Source organism: Talpa europaea (genome assembly GCF_964194135.1).
Source record: "Talpa europaea genome assembly, chromosome: 15".
Classification (NCBI taxonomy): domain Eukaryota; kingdom Metazoa; phylum Chordata; class Mammalia; order Eulipotyphla; family Talpidae; genus Talpa; species Talpa europaea.
The window spans coordinates 62876447-62903044 of record NC_140083.1 but is presented as its reverse complement, the minus strand read 5'-3'; the positions used below and the strand labels follow the sequence as shown (position 1 = coordinate 62903044).

The window sequence follows — 26598 nt, the reverse complement described above, 5'->3', positions numbered from 1 at the left end:
AATAAAGCAGAAACATAAGCAAGTATCCACATGTATCTTTCAAATAATGTCCACAGTTAAATGGTCACTATAAGCTGACAAGAAGGGGAATGAAACTATCTTCACATTCTATTAAAACACCAGTCAATATAATGATTGTCTTTTTTAAAAATGACATCATTAGCAATATCCTGTGTCCCAGCCCTCTACAGACACTGATTATAGAACTCAGGTAAACCTACTGCTTCTTTCTACTACGTAGTCTAGAAATAAAAACTGAGTCTGAAACCCTGAGTTTCCATCGCTTTTCTGTGGCTTCACTCATCTTTAGACACAGCTCCCCAATATATCCAGCATCTGCATAAGTCACCATTTTTTTTTTAACAGGGAGAACCTAAGCTGAGAAATCTCCACTAAACGAGCAGATAGGTGAACACTGTAACTTCTTTCCATAAAACCCTCTCAAAAGCGGAGAGTTTACTATTGTATAAATAGCTTACCAAATAACAATCTTTCTTCACAAATGTACTATAAACACATACAGGGCAGCAGAATTCCAAGTAAAATCTTTTAAAAGTCTTACAAAAGAAAACAGGCTACTGGAACCATAATTTGCTATTTTCTTCTAATATGGGGACAAGCAGTGCTTTCATTCTTGGACATGACAAAAGCCAGAAAACTTTCTTAAGAGGATGGGACCAGAAGGGAGTATGTGAATAGACTATGATCAGATCAGTTCCTAGCATCAGAAGCTATAGGAGAGGCTGGCAAATAATCTTTATAGAAAAAGAAGCATTTTTTAAATTATATCTTTCCAAAAGTTTGCACGTTCACCACAACCCACCTACTATCAAGTAAAGCAAGACAAAAAAGTGGTAGCGGCAGTTACTCCTAAAAACCACGTCTACTCTCAGAGAGGGAATCTATAAGTTTTTGAAAATCCCCCCAATCATGCAAGATTAAGTTAGATGAAGATTTGTGCCCTTTCCTTAGTTTGTAATGAACCAGCAATTTTACACATCATCGCAAGTTAATAAGGGAATAAACAATAATACTGGCTCTCTTGATTTCTCAGATGTGTCTGTGGAAAGAACATGACAAAAGCACTAATGCTCAATTAGGAAAACTTCATCAGAATCTCCAGGGGAAAGAAATGGAGTGTGGGGGAGTTGTGTGTATAATCCAAAGGAAGATTTACCACTAACCCTAAACAATCTATCAAAAAGAACAAACAACAGCCATGTCCCAGAAAACCTGGAAAAAAAGATAAAATCAGAAAGGCTGCTTGAGTATGCTTTATCACTCAAAGAAAAAGAGGGAGGTGAAAGACAACTGACACCACTGCATACACGTGTATAGATCAAAAAGATAGAACAGAGAGACCAGAATGAAAACTACTTTTAAGATCAACTGCACTAACAGAATATAAACTGTTTAATCAATATTATATGTTGTTATATAATGCATATTCATTTTTACTCTTAAACACCGTCACCCCAAACCTTTGTAAATTTTAGTTTCTCAACCTGAATTCCTCCTGAACCGTGTGTGATTTTGAATAAATTTATCTGAAGTGCTGAAAGTGACCTGAACATGAAGTACAAAAGTCCCAGTAAGAAGCAAATGCTTAGTTTTCAACCTAATCAATCACAGAAAGCTGAGATAAGACCAAACATGGCATATAAAAACTCCTTACAAAACAATAAATCCAGTGCTTTTTCTCTGTAAGAAACGTGCTTATACTCTAATCAGTCATACTGAACTATAAAAAAAGACGAAATTCTCACAAAATATTAAATCAAGTAAATTATGTATTCTTCCCTTATGCAGAGACAATAATTCTTCTAAGGCACATGACCTTTAAATTGTTTTCCTAAGAGTTGTAATGCCTATACACTCATGTACAGTGCACAGCTGACAAACTACACACATTTGTGAATGCGCTGGCAACAGGGGTGCAATCAGTACTTACGTCAACCCAAGTGAAGCTAATAGCCTGTCCGAAACGTGAACCCATAACCTTGGTCTCATTAGCACTGCACTCCAGCTGTTAAAAATTCACATACTAACTTGGATTCAATTGGGGGTGAGTGGGGGGGTGGAGGGAGTAGGCAATAAAACACAAAAAACAGGGAAGAAATTTATATAGTCAAGACTATACAAAAATTTCTATTAATGGAAAACAGCTGCAAGAATAAGAGATTCAGTATTTAAACGTGGCAGAATACTAATGGGCTTCTCTTATTCCAAGTTTCCATTCTGAAAGAAAGGCCCTTTAATACATTATTCCCTCAGGCACTCCCAAAATCACCTTTCTAAAATAAATGCTCCAGAGTTCATATTATCTATTTATTAGATTAATTCTGTGGTTTTGAAAAGCCGTTCAAACCCATTCCTTCTCTAAAAATTCATGGAATCCCTCTCACCCACCCCCCAGGAAAAACTGCAATTGAAACAGTTTTCAGTATATGGTCCATAAGGCTTCTAGCACAGTCTAATTCAATGTTGGAAAATTTAGACTTCGTACTCAATATCAAAGATGTATGTCAAAAAAAGCACTGATAAAATATTTACCACTAGTTGTTTCCACCAGAATATATTCTAATTGTAACAACAATCAAAATGATTTGATTTGGTAAATATTTCTTCCCAAGCTTGGGTTAATTTAATCTTTCTCCTACATATCTCGTGAATAAATTGAAAAATTGTTTCATATGATATAAAGTTTATACCAAAACATATGCAATGTTATAAACCAATGTTACCTCAACTAAAAAATTAAATGAAAAGATGATTTTTTAAAAAGATTTATTTATTTATGCATACAAGAGCTGGGGTGGAAGCCATAGGTGGGGGTGGGGGGGCCAGTAAGAGGATTTATCAGAGACAAAGTGGAGAGCAGAACAGGCAGATCCACTGAAATACACTGCTAAGGAGAGCAGCGGGCAAGTCAGGAGAGGTCTGCTGCGCCATGTGGGTTAGATTTTTTTATAAAAAGTTTTTGCATGTAATATTCTTAATAATCTAGGCCATCACCTACCCCAAAACCAGTAACAACAAAAAAAGTTACATATACATATATATATACATGTATGGGCTTTGTTGGTTTTGTTTTCCTGACATGACCAGATAGCTCTTTCAGGATAGATTTTATGTAGTATTTGGTTCATGCAGAAACTGCCCTAGGAAATTCAGGCAATGGTTTTACCCAAACTAGAAATTTCATTCGCAAAGCTTTTAAGAACAGAAATAGATAAACACCTATCTCTCATGACAATATAACTCAGAAGTCCTAGGGTTAGATGAAAGAAAATACCTAATTAGCAGAATGCTAAAGGTTGAGTAAAATTTCTGTAAAAGATGTCTCCTGGCAACCTAGACAATTTAAGAGGCAAGAAAATCTGCATGAATTTACCATCAATCAAAAAACATTATAAAACTGATTTTAAAATGAAAAAGCAAGAAACAAACCTCAATTTTGTCTGTCTTGGCATCTCCCCAGTATATTTTGCCTTCATCATAATCCAAGGCTAAACCATTTGGCCAACCAAGAGAAGTGTTAACCAACACTACTCGGTCAGAACCATCCAGAGCTGCTCGCTCAATTTTCGGAATTTCTCCCCAGTCAGTCCAATACATGTACCTATAAAGTATACAGAAAATGAGCTAAAAACAGATAATAAATTCTAACTTTCAGATGTCCAAAAAGTGAGATCCACCCCTCATATAACATTGGTATCATCAGTTAATACCATCAGACTTAAATATTAAATAGACCAGGAATATATGACATTTATAAGTGTACAAACAAAGGAAATGTTCAGATCAGTGTTATCTAGAACTGATAATGAAAATACCTTCCAATAACAAGATCTATTTTTTAATTGTGTTTTTTCAAAATATTTTGTGCTAAACTAAATCAAAACTAAGCCCAGAAATAGGACTACAAAATTAAGCATACTAAAGGGGAAGGAAAAGTAAAGATAGGAACAAAGGGTGGGAGGCAACCCTAATAGTCTAGGGTAAATGACTATGGGTGCTTTGAAGGTGGGGGTGGTATGGTAATACACATCTGAGGAGGGGTGAACCTATTCCCCTAAATCATATACAGTATTGTAAACCCATGTTACCTTAACAAAGGAAATGTATATAGAAGTAAACCAAATATTTAAAAAAAAAAATATTTAGTGCTCCTTGAATAGACCTCTAATTTTCTAGCTGGTGTGTGATCTCTGACACAAAAGGTTATCCCAGTAGTAATACACATGTAGTAAACTTAATTCCCAAACTAACTCATTCTTCCTACAGTACTAAATGATTCTTTTACGATCCTGGGAGTTTAAGTGACTCTAAGGCATCCATATACACAATATTGTAAGAATATGTCACTGCTCACTCTCAGACTAAATCTCAAGAGTAACAAATAACATTCAGGAGTACTCAGAAAGTTAGGAGTAAAACTGCTTGATCTGACAGATTTTGGAAATTGAGTCATACATATTTTTGGAGAAATAAAAAGTAAGACTTATTCTTTGTCATATCAATCTAAAAACACTGAAAATGGGACAAAATTCAATCTAGGAAAAGAGAAAGAATTCCGAAAACAATTTCTTCCTACATTTTTCATGGTAATGATGCAACCTCAGCAAAATCTGCAGCCAACACCCAAAAAGAGCAAACATGAACTTAATTTAGGGGGGAAAACAAGGATTCAAAACATTCCAGGAAAAAAAATCTAGCAATTCTGTAACTTGAGATTTTATTCCAATCACTATATTCTAAAATGAACAGATATTAAAGAGCTGTTTACTGGAAACCAACATATACTCCATATTGTTTTTTGTCAATGTTTTTAGAGATCTGCAGAAAACAGAAACACCAGGTAAAAGTTTCTATCAAAGAACATCTTACCCAACCATGGGATCTAACACAATAGCCCGGGGTTCCTCTAAGTCCTCTGAAATCAAGATCTTCCTCATGGTCCCATTGAGCCTTGTCACTTCAATTCGATCAGTGCCAGTATCTGTCCAATAAAGATTTCGGGCAACCCAGTCAACAGCAATACCATCAGGATGCGCAATTTGAGCAGTGACTACAAATTGACTGCCAGATCCATCTATGAATGAGCGGCGTATGGCCCTCACTTCATCATCAGTCCAGTAGATATAGCCTTCCACAGGATCATAATCGATGGCAATAGCATGACGGATATCTTCTAACTGCAGAACAATGTCTGTGAAGTCTGGTGTATCCAAAGAAATGCGTCTCAAGTCTGTCCTTCGGGCTAAGAGCAGTAATTCAGTGGCGCCTAGATCAGAGTTAAATAAATTAAGAAAGAAATGAAAGAGGCAAACTTAGACACTCTAGTTAAATAATTCTTAGGGTAATAGAAAAGCAAGTGAGTATAAAAGGATAATGGGGTCTATTTATGGAGGATATAGAAAGCAACACAGTAAGATAGGCTAAGTCTACCATGAGGTCAAAGTCTATAAAGGCTGTACTCTACAAATTAAGTTTTGATTCACTGTCTAGTTTCATTCATTATACAGCCCCTGGAATTAATAACAGCTAACTAAAGTTATAATTAATAATAACTGAGTAATGACTAAGAAGCTAAGTAGATGAATATTAAAAGAGGAAGGAGGCTATATAGATCCTTTGTTCAAGAAGTATGTTTACAAAGGTAAAAAAATCTAGGACAAGTATCTGTGAGTCTGAAATGTTCTAAAATTGTATTGTGATGGTTGCACAGTTCTAAGTTTACTAAAAATATTGAATTATACACCTGAAATAGCAGAATTTTATGGTATATAAAGTTGTTTAAACAAAAAGAATTATAAGGCAATGCCTGATAGAATTAAGGACAAACAAGGCTATGGAAAAGGAAGCAGCAGCAGCAGCAAAGAGGGAATCAGATAAATGTAACACACTGGTTAAAGACTAAGAGCTATGGATCCAATAGAACTGGATTCAAGTGTCTATAATTACTTGGGAAAAACACTTCTCTCTAAATTTAGTTTCATCATCTATATGTAAGGTTGCTGGGAGGACTAAAGGAAAGATGTAAAACTCAGGAATGTACTCAACACATAAGTACTAAATAAATACTAGCAAACATATTAGAAAATAAAGATTTTTTTTTTATTTCACTGAGTTTTAAATCAGTCTACATTTTAACCCAAATTAATATTCAAAAAACATAACTGAGAATGAGGCTCTAAAGTTCAATTTTCATTTTAATTTTTAATGTTCAGGTAAAACACTAGCAAAAAAAAAATCATCTAACTATGAAAGTTAGTAAAAGAGAAAAAAATTGAAACCCAAATAAGCTTAAAAAAACAAAACAAAACAAAACAAAACAAAAAAAAAAAACCTCTCAATCAAAGAAAAGAGTCCAAAGGAAAATACTGGCATATAAGAACTTCAAGCATGGAATTAGAGTTTACTAAAATGAGAAATGAAATGCTCAACATCAATTTTTTGACTAATTATAAATTAAGTCTATCCTGAAAAAAATATAGCCCTAAATGCCACAGCAGACAGCAGGCAAGAATAATTTTACAACTCACTGCCCCTTGTAACTAAATCAAAAAAAGCCAGCCCAAAATCTTGCATAGAAATCTTCAAAAGTGAAGTTGTTAATTTGAGCAAGGTAATCAAAACAGAATAGCTAACTTAAGGTTATACTATAATCTACATGTATCTGAAATTCAAAATATTCATTTGCACGTGTTCATTTGCACTGCTGGGAGGAAGTAGACAGGCCAAGACTGCTAAAATAAATGCTCTGGTTTAAAGTTAGCCTACATTTTTAAACAAAAAAACAACATTACAAAAACCTTTTGTTTTAAATTGAAACCAAATTATTGTTCACCATGGAAACTGCCTGACAAGAGTCAGCCAGCTTCACCTCTGACTATAAGGATAATCTATCAATGTCAAGTCATGACAAATATCCTGTACGCAGACTCAATTCCATCTCTCTGACTCCCTGACCTCCTTGTCAGGAACCCTCTAACCCACTTCAACATAAAGGCTTCTGCTTTTCAGAGTTAGATAAAGAAGCCACTGCTAAATATAACAATTTTCTTACTAGGTCTTGCTGGTGGCTAGAAAGCCAGATGGTGATCCATAGGGGAAAGAATGAAGAGTAACATTCTCATTAAGAAGAAAAAGGGAAACTGGTGTTCTCCCAAACCAAAAATCCCCTGAAATGTCCTAAATCAGTATACCTCCCTATACAGAATTAAGAGAGTAAGGACAAGGAGTAGTGAGGTTGTTAAGTATGGAAAGACATTCTTTAAACAACACCATGTGAATTTTTTCCTTCTTCTGAAAGCAATTCTTTGTTATTACAAGGCAATTAAAAGTATCATTCAATCATTTTCTTAGAAAATATATGTATCCCATGATAAGGACTATAGTTACAAGGTTAATATACATCTTTTCCTTGCACAGAGGTTCCTTATTTACAAGTGCTATCTACTGTTAAAAATATATTCCTTACAAGGAGTAATACTTACCTCCTTAAAAATTAATTGTACCAATGACTATAAGATACTAATGACTATGGGATTTGAAAAAAGAAAGTAGGTGTAGGGTAAAGAAAATATCAGGCTTTTCTGCCCTTCCGCCATCAGGATAGATGATGGATCCTTGCCCTGAATGCATGCCTGATGGCGGGCACCTGGAATAGGGTGTGGGCATAGGTAGATGGGATTCAGCTGAGCTAAGACTGTGCTTTTTAAGGGCAGCGTCACAGGGGGACGCCAGCAGCAGCAGCAGTAGAAGCCGAAGCAGAAGCCCAAAGAGAAGCCGAGAAGCAGCAGAACGAACGCTAGAGAGCCCAGATAGAGTAAAGACTTGCTGGGGGCTGGGAGGCTGGCAGCCAGCACCCCTCCCTGCCATATGCCTGGTGAACCCCAAATAAAAAGCCTGCAAAACTACTGAGGACTCTGACTCCTCCTTTACCCAGTCTGCATGGGATCAGAAAACCTGCACTGTGGCCAGTCCAGGCCTTTACAGTAGGAAATAAAAAATTATCTCTCCCCAGCCCCTCAGTTTTCTTATGTAACAACTAACAAAACAGATTCTAAAATGTCATGTTAACTTGTGTAATTCTAAGACATTTGTGGAATTTCACTTCTACGAAATCAGTAAACACAATAAAAAAGCATTACATTAAAAAACCCTGTTTTTAAAAAACTACCACCCTAAAATTTTAAAATACTAAAATAATTTATAAAATATTCAAGACATGCCATAAACATAAAACTCCAGTTATATAATACTTGTAAAATTTATGATATTAAGTGAATAATCTCCCAAAGCACTGTAACCTACAGTTTATTACAGAAATAAAAAGTTATAAAGAATTTTAAAAATTGTAAAATTTTTTTCCTTATTCCATACCATATTCTTACCATCTTTGCAGGTTTTTCCATTCTCCAGGAGTTTGACCCCTGTTGGGCAAGCACACTGATAAAAAGGCTTGACTGGAGACATCAAACACAAGTGGGAACAACCACCATTATTATTTCCACATGGATTTGTAGCTGTCAAATATAAATCACACTGATTAATACCAATGATTATGGATGACCTCCCTCACTCTGGTACATAAAGGTTAACAATCCTAACATGAGCAACTGTGATAAACTAAATTATTACCAAATGTCATCCAGGTGCTTGACTCCCAAGGCCATATGGAAGGAAGGGAATTAATCAGTGGGAATTTACCTAGTATTTTGTATCCAAAGAGGAGTACATAAGAAATAAAGCAGAAGGCCCCCTAAAATAGCTTGCATTCTAGTCAGTACACTAAAATTAACAAATAATAAATATAAAATACAGTACAAACAATGAAACTTAATGCTATGTTGTACATGATAAACTATAAATAAGTATAATGTCAAAAAGGAAATAAAGCACTATTCAAGGATACAGAGGACATGACAGGAGTCATAAAGGATAGGAAAGACAGGAGGAAAGTTCAAGTGGTAGAACCACATGAATAATAGCTTAGAGACTGTACACCAGGTGAAATAATAAGACAAATAGTCTAAAGGCTTTTGTAGATTTGTAAGGACTAAAAGCTGAATGAACACAGGTAATAGGAGCAGGCTGAGGTAGAGGACAATGAAGCCAAGAAAAGTACAAGAAAACATAAAAAAAAAAATCACACTTTTGAAAGATTTACATGGAAAAGATAAGAATAATGGATTACAAGATGGAAACTAAAACAGATTAATTAGTAAATTTGCAGAGATTACAGAATGAGGTGGAGCTGAACAATATTCATGGAAAATTATCAATGTTAAGATAAAGATCAACATGACGTGAAAGATACAAAGAAAACAGCATCATAGATAACTAAACTCTTAAACAAGTAAAACAAAAAGGATTAATAATTCCATCAAAAGAAAAAAAAGAAAAAAAAAACAGGCAAATTCTCTCCTGAGGGCTAAGTAGGAAAATAAAGAAGTCACACAAGTGACTAAACATTTTCATTTTTACAGAAGTTAATACACATACATTTAAAAACATTTTTATGGGCTAATGATCACCATAGAAGGAGCTAATACAAAGCAATGCATAATCCAAAAGCGTTAATTTTGGCTATGAAACACAACCTGAAATACACTCAGACACAAGTCAGACATTTGGTTACACATAAGTGCCAAACACTTAACATTCTCATATTCCTTTTAAAGCTAATTTGAATACTCTTAGAAGAAATTGTTGTCGGTAGCCACAAGCCAGTCATTGTAAAGGTTAGCCAAAAATAGTAGCAAAATTATTAGGGAAGAGGGTGGGGGGTGTGGCCTATAAAGGCCATAGAAAAACTTAAGCAGATCTTTTATCAGCAAGCTGAGGTACTAAATTTACTTAAAATTCACCAGATGACACCAACAGTCTCAAGAAAAGTATCTGCTATCTATACTCATTCACATGAACACAATCAAGCATACATTAGAGAAATAACATAAATAAAAATTGCATTTTATGTACAAGCTTAGTATATAAGCTGTCTCAATTTCTTATTTTCTCTCTTCTCCATCTCCAAACTCCAACCCCAAACAAAGGAATGAGGTAATCTGTAATGATAAACATTAAGCTACAAATGGTTTAGGTTGTTCTTTACTCTAAATCTTACTTCCACTTTTCCCTATATTTTTATTCCTTTCCACTACCTTTCGCTATATCCTCCCTCCTCCTGCCCCTTATAAAGTCAGACATCAGACTGCTACAAAGCTATTCCAACTCGCAATTTAAAAATCAAGATCACTTACCATTTGGCTGCCTCTGTTGGCTGAAGGCATGTATATCCATGGGAGAGAAGATGTTAGAATGGATTTCACGCAGACCCTCGCCAGTGTACTTGTTGCAAGCCAAAATGGAGTGTGTGTTCCAGTCAGTCCAGTACAATGTGTCCTCAAATAAAGTCAAGGCAAAAGGATGTGGAAGGGAACCTTTAACCACTGCCTGCCTATTAACACAAAAGAAAAAACTCAAACATTTCTAAATTTCCTTTTATCAAAACTTCACTTCCCCCATTAAAATGGTCAGGTAGTCCATATTAACACATACAAATTCTGAGTAACATGTATCTTAATTTTTCGTGAAAAGTAAGTCACATTACTAAATTCAAATGTCATTTCACAGAGTCCAAACATCCCAATCAAGCACTTCAAAATGGTCCCTAGCATGGCAGCAGGTCCCATACCGACTACCAGTTAGAAGACAGAAGGCCAAGCACTGCTGTCAATTCCAATCTTTGTCAGGAGCTGTCAGGAGCTGGGTGGGCAAAAATAAGTAAATATAACCCTGGGGTTTACAGTAAATATTGGGATGCAGAACAAAGAATTCAAGCCTCTATCTTCCATCATTTCTTACGGTTTTGATAACTCAGATTAAACACATACACACAAATCCAAAAAGTTGTTCAGGTATTGCTCTCTCTACTAATCCAGGGGTACCACTAGCAACTGATCATCTCAGCTGATTTTTAGCCATACAGTTACTTAACCATCAAAAGTCAGATAGCAAAAAGGCAATCCTGCCACTGCTATGTGTTCACTGAGACAAAGCAGATCCAAAAACCTCACAATGCATATTACATGAAAAAGGATAGCACCTGATTGGTACAGCAGGTACAGAACTTTGTAATGCACCATAGAGACTGATACAATTAATAAGTATTCTGAACAATGAACAACTCAGGTTTTGAGCCCAAATAACAAATGTGTTTTCATAAATAGCCTAGGAAGAAGGGAGAGAAGGAAAATATAAGCAACTGTAGAGAAGGAGACTCACACCGTTTAAAGATGATAATCTGATTTTTAGATCCTTAAGGCTATTTGATTATCTTTAATAGCTAAAAGACTTTCAGTAGACTAAACTAAGTGAAAGAAATAAGCTCATTTTTATCTAAGCAGAATTATGTTCTTGCACACAGAAACCTAAAGTTTTATTTTTTAAAAAAAGATTTATACATTTATGCATACAAGAACTGGGGTACAGGCCAGAGGTGCAGAGGGGTAAGAGGATTCACCAGAGAGAGTAGGGAATGGAACAGGTGGATCTACTGAAATACACTGCTGAGCAGAGCAGAGGGCGAAACAGGAGAGGTCTGCTGTGCCATGTGGGTAGCTCCCTGGTCAGGAATCAGATTTGTGCTGCAGAGGCTGAGGATAGCTTCACAGTGTTGTGCTTAACCCCTTGTGCCACCAGGGAGGCCCCTACAGTGTTTTAAACTGAGGTCAGGCTTTTAAAAAAAATGAATACAAGATTAGTATGACTAGTTTACCAAGCAAACTTTCTATTTTAGAACTTTGTACCTACTCAGCTAGCCCACATCACCATAATTTTATCCTCTTACCTTTTTTTAAAGATTTATTTATTTATTTATACAAGCACTGGGTACAGTCAGAAGCGCGGGAGGGTGAGAGAATTCACCAGAGCGGGGAGCAGAGCAGGCAGAAGGACCCAAGTACACTGCTGAGGGGAGCAGCAGGCAGCAGGAGAGGTCTGCACGCCATCTGCGCGCCATGTGGTGCCCTCCTCCGGTGCCCGGGGAGCAGCTGGGGATCGAACCGGCGCCGCAGAGGCTGCGGGCAGCCTCGCAACCCAGCACTCAACTGCTGTGCCACCGGGGAGGCCCCTCTTATTTTTCTTAGTTCTCTCTTCCTTAGCATACTATTTCTTTCATTTCCCAAAAAGATTCACCACAGTGCCTATTTCCACTTTTAAATGAACCACCTCATTGGGGCCTCCCTGGTGGCATAGGGGTTAAAGAAATCTCAGCACTCTGAAGCTATTGCCAGCCACTGCACATAGGCTCAAACTCAATCCCCAGCCAGAGAGCTAACCCACACAGACAGGGAGCTAAAACACATGGCACAGCAGACCTTTCCTGTCTCACCGGCTGCTCACTTCAGCAGTGTATTTGAGTAGATCCACCTGTTCTGCTCCCCACTCTGTCTCTGGTGAGTCCTCTAACCCCCCACACCTCTGGCCTACACCCCCAGTTCTTATATGCATAATAAAATAAATCTTTTTTAAAAATGAACCATCTTTAAGTTTCCTAAGTAATTATGTTATTTGTAGGCATGTTATCATAGTTTAAGTCCAAATTTAAATAAACCTGTATATTTCACAAAAATGTTTTCCAAAATTCATCACGGTAAGACACAGACTTCATGAAGGTGCCAAAGCTAAGTAACATAACTGAAAATAGAATAATAAAAGCTAAGTTGTTCAGCACTTCATTAACCATCTTTAAAGAATTGCAAAATATATGATCAGATCTCTGAAAAACCTGGGGATCTGAAAAATTTCCAACTCCTTTGTATATTAAAAAAAAGTTTGGGCCTCCCCGGTGGCGCAGTGGTTGAGTGCTGGGTTGCGAGGCTGCCCGCCGCCTCTGCAGCGCCGGTTCGATCCCCAGCTACTCCCCGGCCACTGGAGGAGGGTCCCGCATGGCGCGCAGACCTCTCCTGCCGCCTGCTGCTCCCCTCAGCAGTGTACTTCGGTCCTTCTGCCTGCTCTGCTCCCCGCTCTGGCTCTGGTGAATTCTCTCACCCTCCCGCGCTTCTGACTATACCCAGTGCTTGTATAAATAAATAAATAAATCTTAAAAAAAAAAAAAGTTTTAAAAAAATACAAAGTTAAAAGTTCACTCTGATGTATGAATACAGGAGAATAAACGGGAGGCGGGGGGAGAGAAATATCCTTCCTTTTCTAAAAGTTATAATCATTTTCTATACTGACTGACGGCAACAATTATTACTTGGACCATTTCTGCAAGCTTTGTTTTCTTCATGGAAGAGAATAATCTAACCTAAGTTACTGTAAAGATTAAATATATCAAAAGCTTGCTAAGTGATTATGCATATATACATAGTCTTTACACCTCTCCTGGTTGGGATTACCCAATAGCCCTATCTCTTTGGTTTCACCCTGAAAACACAAATTACTTCAAGAAGGAGTTGATCATAGTCACTGAGAACAAAAGTAGCATGCAAATTCAAAGCCTAGCTCTTCGGTATTATGCCACAACAAAAAAAATAGGCATTTATAAATGGATCTCTGCTAAAGAAACCAAAGGAAAGAAACTGACAACCCTAATGATGTGTTGCTTTATTGCTAACAACCTGAGCAGCATCTCCTCCCTCTGTTTTTCTGCAGCTTGCTAACAGAGCTAATTCCTCCCTCCCACAGCCAATACCCTCAATGACAACAGCACATTTACTACCTCTTTTCAGACTCCATGCCTGGCAGGTACGTTCCTCAAATTCTGAACCAACTGGGCTTATCCTTCACAAAATACCTGTGCGTTTGCATCTATTTTTCTCTGTTTCTGGGCCTCTTCCTAGGATGCTGTCTTCTGCCCCTGTCTAAGTACTCCCCACCTGGTAAGCAATAAAACTGTGTTTAATCTTACCAAAGAATTGCCATGTATGTTGCTACCTAAACCTCTTCTTGGAAGGGAGCTTCCCCACATCGAAGTTATGCCATCTGAACAGCTAAGAAGATCACAGCAATAGTAGTGGCAGTTTTTGGAAAATCACCATGTCTTTCACATGAAAACAGAGAACAATAAGGTAGCAATACCAACACAGACAACACTCGTAACACGACCAGGTGAAAACCCAAGATGAAAAAAGTTGTGAGAAACTACCTACAACCACAAGTCCTGATTGGTGTCAGCAACCCTGCAAGAGGTAGAAAGAAAGAAAGAAACTAAAGTCAGAGAGAAACTAAGAGGAGAACGCCTGACACAGGTAACAATGATCTAAGAAGGGGCGGAGCAAGAGGAACCCTGCTTGGGGGGAAGGTGCTAGAGCCCATGAGTTCTCAAAACTGATCTCCCAGACAAACCCAGTAGTGAGGAAAATTACTGGGCATAAAAGGAATAAAAAGCGGATGTTAGAGGTACTTGGGAATAATGAGGGGGGAAGGCACCGAAAAAAGCAGATAAGTACACAGAACCAGGAAGTGTCAGAAAGCAATTCTGGGCCTCCCTGGTGGTGCAAGGGGTTAAGTCCCAACCTATGAAGCTATCCGCAGCCACTGCAGCATGAGCTCGATCCCCAGCCAGGGAGGTGACCCACATGGCACAGCAGACCTCTCCTGACTCACCTGCTGCTCTCCTCAGCAGTATATTTCACTCAGTCTGCCTATTCTGTTCCCCACTCTGTCTCTGGTGAATCCTCTCACCCCCGGCACCTCTGGCCTATACCCCAGTTCTTGTATGCATAAATAAATCTTCAAAGAAAAAGAAAACAATTTTTTTAATACACACACACACACGTTCTGTAAATGAGAAAAATTATGGTCAACTCTGCCCTCTTCTACTCTCCAGAAGAAATGTGTATTCGGTGCTGTTGGGTGGAAAGTTTTGTAAATATCTCTTAAATTCACTTGATCTAATCTGTAATTTCTTTCCCTTATTGATTTTCTGTTTAGATGATGTATTGTTGAAAGTGGAATACTGAGGTCTATCTGCTTCTCCAGATGTGTAAATAAATGCTTTACATATTGAGGTGATCCTATGTTGAGTGTATAAGTATTTATAAAGTTATATTCTCTTGTAGGACTGATCACTTTATCATTAGTAATGACCTTCTTTACAGTCTTGTAAAGTCTTTGGCTTAAAGTCTATTTCATCTACTATAATTACCCTCACTTTCTTTTAGTTTCCATTTACATTATAGTATCTTTTCTCATCCCTTCATTTTTAGGGTATTTTCTTAAGCTGAAGAGTCTCTTATAGGCAGCACATACATGGATCAATGTGTTTTTATCCATTCAGCCACTCAACATAAAGTAACCATTAATAGGGCCTCCCCGGTGGCACAGTGGTTGAGCGCTGGGTTGCAAGGCTGCCACAGCCTTTGCAGCGCCGGTTCGATCCCCGGCCACCGGGCGAGGGTCCCACATGGCACCTCTCCTGCAGCCTGCTGCTCCTCTCAGCAGTATACTTAGGTCCTTCTGCCTGTTCTGCTCTCCACTCTGGCTCTGGTGAATTCTCTCACCCTCCCGCACTTTTGACTGTACCCAGTGCTTGTATAAATAAATAAATCTTTAAAAATAAATAAAGTAACACTGATAGGTATGGACTTAATACAGCCAATTTGTTAATTGTTTTCTGGCTTTTTTTTTTTTGGCTTTTCATTTTGTTTTGCTTTGATATTCAAAAGGGCAGGTTTATTACAAAAAGAAAAGAAAAGTCAAGGACGTTTGCACAGACACAAGCGGGGAGACAAGAAAGAGCTGCACCTGAAAGGGACAATTTTGTTAAAGGAGAGGCCTGCATAGTCACACAAGCTTTGGGAGGAGAGCTGCCTCTGCTGCTTTGCAAAGGGAGAGGGCTGGTGAAGAAAAGTTCCAGCCTAGGCACAGTAAAGCTGCTGCCCGTTTTTTTATTTTGTTTACCTCCTTATTTTTCTTTTAACTGTTTCTTTACTGGTGTGCTTATATCCCGTTCTATTAATCTTTTGTGTATCTACTATAGGTTTTTGTTTTAAGTTTCCATAAAGCTAACTATCTATTCCAGCACAGAATGAGCAGTGAGAAATGCCCATCTCCCAGTCTTTCGGGGAAAGAATCTATTTTCATATTTTAAAAGTTACGATGTAAGGTCAAATTTCTAATTTAACAGGCATCTTAGGGGCTGACTGCAATCCTCCCAGGAGAACAGGAAATCCAGCAGACATCACCTCTACATTTTCTCTCTAGCTTGCTCCAAATTGCCAGTATCTCCACAGAAGGAGCTATTACATACAGTGAGTGCTCCTGCCACTCAAGAGAGGGGCTCTGAAGCACATGGATCAGAGAGTCAACAGAGGAGGTCTCCGTGTGTTCCACAGGGCGTAGCAAACACAGAAGTAGTTCTTAATGGGAACTCTTAATAGCTAGTAAAAGTTCAGGCCAGGTTGACTGATAAGGTTCACGTCCTAAATAAGCCCACTCTGTCAAGACTGTAAGATGTGGCTATTTTATCTAACACATAGAAACACAGAGTCCTGGGAAGATGAAGAAAGTGTATGTCCCAAACAAAGAACAAGATGAAATTCCAGAAACATATCTTAAATAAATGGGAGATAAGTGATTCACCTGATAAGAGTTCAAACTAAGTCATAAAAATTCTCACCAAGATCAATACATAAACAAAGTGAGAATTTAAAAAAAACCAACAACAAAACATATAAGAAAGTAGCAAACAAAAATCACAGCACTGAAGACTTGATAACCAAACTGAAAAATTCAAGAGTGGGGTAAAACAGCATACCAGAACAAGAAGAAGGAATAACCAAACTCAAAGATTGGAAGTGGAATTCCTATACAGAAATAAAAAGAATGAAAGAAAGTGAAGATAACTTAAGGGACTAATGGGACACCATTAAGTGGACCACTATTACCATGACAGTATTCTCTGAAGGAGAAGACAGAAAGCTTATTGAATGGCTTATTCAAATGGCTTTTCCCTAATCTGGGGAAAGAACTAGACATCCAGAACCATGAAGCCCAGAGAGTTCCAAAAAAGAAAAATCCCAAAGTACCCTCAACAAGAGACATTATAATTAAATTTCAAGAAAAAGCAAAAATCTAAAAAGTAGCAATAGAAAAACAATTTATTTCACAAAAGAAAATCCACCGAAGACTGCCATCAGACCATACAGAAGAAACTTAGCAGCAGATAGAATGGCATGACAGTCAAAATGGTAGGGGAAAAAAACCCTGCCAACTTAGGATACTCTATTCAGCTAAGTAGTCTTCAGATAAGCAAAAACGGAAAGAATCCATTATCACCAAACCAGCCTTAAAAGAAATGTTAAAGGAACTTCTTCAAGCTAAAACAAAGGACACCCGTTAATATCAAAAAAACAATGAAAGTACAAATCTCAGTGGTAAAGATGAAAATACAAATTCTGAATACACCACTGTTGCAATGGTGTACCTATAAATTAGGTAAGTAATTTATAACACTGGTATATATAAAAGACATGGTATATGTTAAAAGACAAAAGTTTTAAAAATAATGATAACGTGTTAATGGATACACAAAGTATGTGTAGATGTTAAAAAAAAAAGGTAAATGTGGCACCAGAAACATTAAATGCCGGGGGTAAGGTAAAACTGTAAACTTAAGTATGCATTTTAAGTTAAATGTTATCAGCTTAATATACTAATATAACATGTGCTTAAAATATCCTAAGTGGAATTTTACCTTCATACTATTATGGTTCTCTTGTTTATATGTCAGGAAATGTACCTACACTTTTCTAAAAAGGTAGCTTTCAGGGTAGTTTTCTAACTTTAAAAAATTTTCACTCTTTTGTTGTTTTTACATAATGCCAAAAAAATGAGTTTGCTTTCTGAGATCTCCCAGTTCTTTCCCCCTTCCTTATTCTGAGCCATCTCTTTCTTTCCCCTTCATTTTAGCCACGTTTCAGTATTCTGTTCAATTTTGATACTACTATCCTATTCAATTTCACTTCTACTTGGTGTGGTTACCTATCCTGGGAAAGAACTCTAGACGGTGCATTTAAAAAGTTCTTTGAAGCCAGGCTGCTCTAACTTCTGTCTGTTCTGACCACAAATACACTATACTCACCTGATATTGAACTCTCATTTCAGCTGCTGCTCTTAATAGAGTCCACGACACTGTCTAATAAAACAGTTGAGGATAATTCAGAGTCCTCCAGCTTTTAAGTTCTATGAGACACCCCATTATGCTATTTACTCTTGCACAGACAATAAGGTCTAGTGGCTACTAGTGTTCTGCCATTACCTGCTTTTATTTCTATATAGTAATAGTAGACTTCTGGGTTTGCTATGTAGTTTTGTGGTACTATAAGAAAGTAAATGGGTCTCCCCGGTGGCGCAGCGGTTGAGCGCTGGGTTACGAAGCTGCCCGCGGCCTCTGCGGCGCCGGTTCGATCCCCGGCTGCTCCCCGGCCATCGGAGGAGGGTCCCACATGGCGCGCAGACCTCTCCTGCCGCCCGCTGCTCCCCTCAGCAGTGTACTTCGGTCCTTCTGTCTGCTCTGCTCCCCCCTCTGGCTCTGGTGAATTCTCTCACCCTCCCGCGCTTCTGACTGTACCCAGTGCATGTGTAAACAGAACAAACAAACAAAACAAATAAAGAAATAAACATGCCTCTATAAAAAAAAAAAAGAAAGTAAAAAAGATAACTATGATTAGTCCTAACACATCTAATATCCCTCTCAGACCAAATATGAAGCAATTATGTCTTTATATTCACCATACACTTATTACTTCTTTTGACACTTATTTCTAGTTGTTTTTAAACCATCTTCTCATACATCATTTCATTCTTTTTGAAACAGGCAAAAAGACACTCCAAATCCATAATTGTAAAAATTTCAGTAAATTCTTTAAACCTTTAGTGAATTTCAATACTTCCAAATGCTTCTTTATTCATAGTTCAGAGAATTTACAAGTGTTTATTTACACTTTGAAAATTTCCTTCAACTACATACAGTTTTTTTTTTTACTGGGGTCTTAAAATGAGAACACTGGATGCTTAAATAATCATTCAAACACAAGAATGTAAATACAAACGTGTTTAAAAATCTGAATGTCATCTGAGTAGAGATTCCTTCTTTTTTTTTTTTTTTTTTTGGTGGGACCCTCGCTTGTGCCCGGGGATCGAACTGGCACTGCAGAGGCTGTGGGCAGCCTTGCAACCCAGCGCTCAACCACTGTGCCACCAGGGGAGGCCCTAGAGATTCCATTTTTATGTATTTAAACTTTGTTTTCCTTGAATACTGGGGTGTAGCATTCACACAACAGTCCTAGTTTAGGGGTCAGCAAACTACAGCCCACTAACTCATTATCCAGTTTGTAAATAAAGATTTACTGGAATACAATCATTCCCATGCCCTTATTTATTTTCTATAGCTGCTTTCACATCACAAGAGCAGAGGCAAGTAGTTGCAACAGAGAATACAGGCCCATACTGCCTAAAATATTTACTCTCTTATCTTTTTAAACGGATTTAGTACATTCTTGTCCCAGTACAGAGATTTACCAAACAAGTTTCCACAAACAGAACCTGGAGCTCTATGGGTAATCCTGAGTGGGTTGACTCTCTGTTGGATTGGGTGTCCAAACATGGCAGAATGTTTAGAACCCCTGACAGCTCAGGAACTAAATGACAGTAAAAATCCCAGCCCTTCTGCAAACCCAAACTCCCCATATGTTCCAAACAATCTGAGATAGAACTTAAGTACAACCCCTTAATGAGAACCACTGAACAATTAAATTTGCTCAGAGTTAAGGAGAAAATACAGTCCTTTAATTCTAAATACAACCAAGAGTGATGAGATTCAGTTTCCACTTAAGAACAAACTGAAAGTCTATTCTGCTTACTCTTAGACACTTAGCTTAGCCAAAGACACACTAATTTTAATAAATTTTATAATTTGAATAATATGTTAAGACATCATGGAATTTACTTAAAATATAAAAATACATTTATAAGACAATCTTACCGATTTGTTCCATCTAGATTTGATTTGTGTATGAAATTAAGCTTTGCATCTGCCCAATAAAGCTTCTGCTCCTCATAATCCAAAGTCAGTCCATTTGGCCAGTAAATTTCAGTGTTTATTATAATGAAGCGACTTGAACCATCCATTCCAGCGCGTTCAATCTTTGGCACTTCTCCCCAGTCTGTCCAGTACATGAACCTAAAAATCAGATGAACAATAAACCCATAATATAAACAGATTACAGGCAAGTATTTTAAAATTATCACTCAGTGTTCTCTAACAAACATTAAAACTGAACCCCCTAAAAAGTGTTATCAAAAACGTAATAATCTGCTTTTTGCCATTACCCAGGTAATACTGATTCAGACAGGCATCATCAAGGGTACAGAATACATCAGATCAAAGTTTATTTGGAAACAGAATATTTACACTGTCTCAATGTATCTCCCCAGAGAACAGAGATAAATGAAAGAGGAAATGGCAACTTCAAAGAAAATAAACTTGGTACACAGCACTATAACAACATCAGCTAAGTTAACTAAATCTTCCTTAAGTGAAAAATGTCATCATACATGTGATATACTGAAAAGAACAGCATCTTTTGCATAGACTCCCTTTCATAGTATTCTTGCTCCCAAACACATAACCTGAACCAATGATGACTAAACAGATAAAACCAAATTCAGGAACACTCTAGGAAACAAGAGATCTTTTAAAAAAGCAATGTCAAAGAAAGACCAAGAACCCACAGTAGAAGAGAATAAAGAGCTACAATAATTTCAGAAAGGGCATAATTTTGGACAGAACCATTCAGAAAAATGCTAACAAGACAGTGAGAAACCTGGCAAACTTGAGGGGCTATCAAATTATCCAACAGAATGTACAATGTTAAACTCCCTAAATATGATCACTGTACTGTGGTTAGGGTATACAGGATTACACTGTATTATTTTTATTTCTTTAAGTATTTTCTTTAAAAAGGAAGTCTACATTCTCATTAGAGGCAAAAAGAAAATTTTTTCTTGATTTAAAAGTGAAATTCAATGTGTTACACTTTAATTAAAAACATTTTTCAAGTTAATGAGAATACTATGAACTAGATATGAGATATTCAGTAAATGTGTTGAATTCAACTGAAATTCAGATATAAGTTTTAATCCAAAAATTGGTAGACAAAGCATACTAGAATCATTTCACTTATGCATACTGATATTTTATAAACACTGCTTACTCAAAGAAATGATGGTAAGAGATATCAGATGGGAAATAAATGTTTCCAAAATACAAGACACTGTACTAGTGACTATGTACGTTATCTCTCACTTATAGCAGCATTACAAAATGGCTGTCATCACCAAATAATTTCAGATGAAAAAGTATGGAAAAGTTATTAAGCACATTAATGTCAAAGCTACACAACTAATAAATGGGAAGAGAAATTCAAACTTACATCCCTCAGATTTAAAGGTCAATGCTCACATAGCAGGTCAGAGGCTTGATTTGTAAAGAAGAGATACAAAGTAATCCTTACATTGAGGATAATGGTTGAGTATTGTCCAGAATAAGGGACAGGGGAATGATTCAATTCATGCATGATAAAATACATAAGGTACAGACAATTCTAGACCATGTTAGAATTTTTGCTTTTTATTCTAAGAGCGACATAAAGGTAATTAAAGACTTAAGGTTGTAGATGAAATGACTAGCTTTGTAGGGACTTTTAAGGGAGTTGCAGGGGAGACTAGCTGCAGTGTGAAGAAAGAGCAAAAGAAGACTTAAAAATTAATACAGAGGACAGAGCTACCAAAATGACCAAGAGGATCTATTGCAAATCATCTCCCCTAACACCAGTAAAAAAAGAGGAAAAGATTGTCAAAAATAACATGTCTGAAAATTGTCAAAGGATACAGAACAAAATGATGAATATATATTTAAGAAAAGCTACTAAATCTTAGTAAGAACTTTTACGGCTTTTCAGTGAGGGATTACCTGCATCATCATTCAGACTGCTGGGTTTGCAGCACAGAAGTCCTATCCTGAGTAGACATGGCAAGCCATAAAGATTGGCAGCTCTTTCCCTGCAGTAGGGGGCTGAATTTATTTTGGACAGGAAATGAAAAATCTATGCCCAAGAATGATGTCAAAATACAAATGTGCTCTCAGTGGTAAATTATCAAGAGGGCTATTATCCTAGTAAAATTGGTTGGGGCCAGCATAAAAATGGCAAGCCAGACAGAAATTTAACAGGGACATTCTGGGAAACAGACATGGAAAAAGAATCCTGTTAAGCACACATTCAACCTTGGAGGTCAGGAAGACTGTGTACATGCACAAGATTGTTCCTGCCCAAAAAATACCAGAGAGACTTGTCTCTGGTTGAACAGAGGACAAACTTGAAATGTCCTAAAATTTGAAAACATTACCAAACCACAGAGGTTTGCAAAGTAAAATGAAAGTTACTGACTCCAAGTATTCAGGAACAACCTCTAATCAATCATTAACAGACTACTAAGATATAGTGACCTAGTGGCAACCCTTAGAAAGTCAGGGATAAAAACTCTTAAAGGAAAAAAAAAAAGTTGAATAGTGACTTCAAAAGCAACACATTGAAAGAGAATCGGTTAGTCCAGGGAAATCAGGAAACAAATAAAAACAATAGCAACAAAGTAGGGAGGGATTAGAATCCATACCTATTACAATATATGAACATATATAGTTCTCTAAAAAAAAATTATGAAATAGCAAAAAAAACAGGAACAAGGACTTCAATGTTGTTACAAACATATTCAAAGAACTAAAGGAAAGAATGTGTAAGAATGAAAGGGATGAATGATGATGACTCATCAAATAGAGAACATGTACAAAAGAATTGCAGGAAAAAAAAAACCATACACGCAGAAATTTTGGAATTGAAAAGCTCAAAGACAATGAAAAATTAAATGGAGATGCTCAACGGCATATCTGAGTTGATACAAGAACCAGCAAACTTGAACATAGGAGCACTCCAATATAACTGAAAGCAAAAAGAATGAAATGTGAGGGCCATGCGGGACGCTTAAGTATACCAATACACAAATAATGGAGCACAAGGGGAGAGGGCAGAAAAAGGAAAGAAAAAAATTTCAATAATTCTTTGAATTATTTGAAGACTTCGCACACTTGGTGAAAAATATTAACCCACGTATTCAAGAAGCTTAACCAACTCCAAGTACAAGAAACAAGAGTTAACTATACACATCAAACTACTCAAAAGAAAAACAATAAATCTTTAAAGTACAAAGAGAAAAGGAACTTATAGACATCACAATATAATAGCCAGTTTCTCCTTGGAACCACGGAGGGCAGCAAAGGCAGTGGGATAACATAGTTCCAAGTACCGAGGGGAAAAAAAAAAGAGTCACTAAGAATCGTACAGACAGCAAAACTATCCTTTAAAAATGAAGTGGAAATAAAGACATTCCCAGATAACAGTGAGAATTCATTACATGCAGACCTGCCTTCAAGAGACATCAAAGGAAGTTCATCAAGCTAAAAAGTGACACTAGATATTAACTCCAATCTACACGAAACAGCAAAAAGTACCATACAAAGATAATTATATAGATCACTATAAAAGACAGTACAAAATTTACTCCTTTTTCTCCTCCTTGTATTAAAAAGACAACTGCACAGAAGTAATTATAAAATTTTATCATTGGGTTTATAACATATAAAGCTATAATATATATGAAAATAATAGCGCTAAGGAATATATATACAAGAACAACACCACCACTAAGGAAAAGGAAATTACAGCAGAAATTAAAAACAATAAGAAAAAAAAGAGTACCAGGATTGTTAAATAAATAGGTTAATAAAAAAGATATTTTTTCTTAGTCATAGTTGTATAAAAAACAATTGTTTCAAACAATTATGACACATTATTAGTGGTTTTGTAACATGAAAATGTAATATATAACATAGCAAAATGGAGGAGATTCATAATGGAGCAAATTTCTATATATTACTGAAATTAAACTAAAGTTCATTTTGATTAAAACTATTACAATTTACAACAAATACTATGAATATCTTAAAATTATAAAGATTCAACAAAGGAATTAACATAGCACACTAGAAACATCTGCTAATAAAAAAATGAAGCCGTTTAAGTCAAAGTGGAGCAAGAGAGACCCAGAGAAACAAATAGCAAAATGACAGACATAACTGCACTCAAGTAACATAAATAAATGGATTAGAGGCTCAAATCAACAAAGAAATGTCAGAGGACAGAATCAACAGATTCGTAGGAAAGAAATCCTAACTGGACTTGGTTCTGAGGGGTGAGAAAGAACGGGAGGAGGATGACTTAAGTCTCTATACAGGAATGATACCATACAGCAGATAACTAAAATACATCACAATACGTAGCTATTAAAATAAAAAGTGTTGAACAAATACCAATGTGTTTGGATGTGGAATAACTGTAACGGAGAGCTGTCCTTAATTATAACTTTGATTACAATTTGCACAACTTACAGTCCTGGAAGTATGGAAAAGCTGGACAAAGTGATCTAGAGCAGACTCTGGGGCTGGGATGCTCAGTTCTGCCACTACCTAGACAAGTAATCTTGAACGAATGACTTTACCTCTCTGTCCCTCATGTTCCTCATCTGTAACTGGAGGATTAAAAACAAACCTACCTCATAGAGCTGTTTCAGGAATCAAAGTAGATAATATATAGAAAGCACTTAGAAGCCCGATATATCATTTGACTATTTTCATTATGTCATAAATTGTTCAAGGTCTCTCACTTTTAGACTAAAGGGCAAAATCATTAACATCATTTTTAATTCTATACCCTCTGGCTCCTCTCCATCTCTAGCTTCAATTTATACCAGTTTTTATTCATAAAATGAGTCTCTCAGAGGCACCATATTCCCTGGCACTGTAGTGGCTTTCGCTCACATTTTATTCATCTTTTAGAGTTCAACTTAAATAGCAATTCCTCCAAGAAAACCTTTCCTTAAACCCCAAGTCAGTTTATTAATATGCTCCCTTACAAGCGCTCAGACTGTCTTATATTCATAGCATTTAAAACAGTAATTATTTAATGTTTACTATTTATTACCTCTAACTTGTGCATTTTATGAACTGATGAGTTTTTTAAAAAGAAAATGAAGGATATTTTTCCATGCCTGATGTGGTAAAGTATTTCTCTTGCTGAGACAAATAAATTCCATATAATTTAATTCCATAAAATTATTTTTAATAATTCTAATGATTACATGACAAGAGTTCCCGTCTATAAATTGGCAGAAAAGACTGACTAGTGATTACAGACTGAATTTGGTAGTAGTGTTTCATTATATAGTTTGACGTGCTAATTTACAACTGAGTGCCAACTACTCAAACGTAGTTCTATCACTATTTTAACAATGTTTTCACTAATGCTTACCTCTGGCTATGTATTTCAGGAAGTTAAAATTAAAGAAAGCTGATTTTAGAATAAATCTATAGTAAGAAAATTAGATGCCCCACCATCAGTTTTTAAAAGCCAACAACCAGTCAATGACAACATATCGATTTCTAGCTTAACATCAAGTCATGCGCCATCCATTCTTTTATTGTTGTGCAATCCAATTTCAAGGCATTTTTAGCCTACATTTTTTATTAAAATATAGTTATCATACAATATCATTTAAGTATATGACATGTTGATTTTATATATTTATATACTGCAATACGATTATCATCTAGTGTTACCAAACATCTTTATCTTATCACATAATTACCATTTCTTTTCTGTGGTGGGAATTAAGATTTAGTCTCTTAGCAGCTTTGAAGTTTATGTATTATTGCCTACAATCACTAAATTGTGCATTAGCTTTCCAGAACTTATTTATCTGCTAATTCCAAGTTTGCACCTTGACAACATATTCCTAATTCCTCACATTTTCCAGACTCTGTAATCATCATTCTACTTGATTTTTTTTAAAGATTTATTTATTCATGCATACAAGAACTGGGGTACAGGCTAGAGGTGCAGGGAGGTTCTCAACAGATTCACCAGAGACAAGAGTGGGGAGCAGAACTGACTGAAATACACTGCACAAGGTAGCAGTGGGTGAGACAGGAGAGGTCCGCTATGCCATGTGGGTAGCTCCCTGGCCGGAAGGGGATCAAACCTGTGCTGCAGAGGCAGCAGATAGTTTCATAGCAGTGCTTAACCCTCTGCGCCACCATGGAGGCCTGTCTACTTGATTTTTATAAAGTAGTTATAAAGTCCCACATCTAAGTGATATTATGTAGAAACTTTCTCCAGAAATCTTTCGTGGTCTACATATCTAGCATAATGCCCTCAAGGTTCACCCATACTTCTGCAAATGGCAGGATTTCCTTCTTTCTAAAGGCTGAATAATGTGTGTGTGTGTGTGTGTGTGTGTGTGTGAGAGAGAGAGAGAGAGAGAGAGAGAGAGAGAGAGAGAGAGAGAGAGAGAGAGATTCTTTATCCATTCATCCACTGATGGACAACTAAGCTGTTTCTTTATCTTGCCTATTGTCATCAACGCTGCACTGAACTTGGGAGGGTATTTATCTCTTCAAACTCCTGTTTT

At 36.7% G+C, this 26598-nt stretch overlaps 1 protein-coding gene across 5 annotated transcripts in view; it reads right to left on the bottom strand.

Moving 5' to 3' along the window:
• Positions 1-26598, bottom strand: part of LRP6 (LDL receptor related protein 6) — a gene marked incomplete at both ends in the record, with an annotated part of 128603 nt that overhangs the window by 59897 nt on the left and 42108 nt on the right. For 4 of the 5 annotated variants that reach the window (XM_084255922.1, XM_084255923.1, XM_084255925.1 and 1 more), the window contains 5 exons: positions 3451-3622; positions 4891-5287; positions 8403-8534; positions 10272-10468; positions 20003-20200. In XM_084255922.1, coding sequence (XP_084112048.1) covers positions 3451-3622; positions 4891-5287; positions 8403-8534; positions 10272-10468; positions 20003-20200 — 1096 coding nt within the window. The remainder of the gene's footprint in view (positions 1-3450; positions 3623-4890; positions 5288-8402; positions 8535-10271; positions 10469-20002; positions 20201-26598) is intronic. The other variant, XM_084255924.1, reaches the window with a different exon arrangement.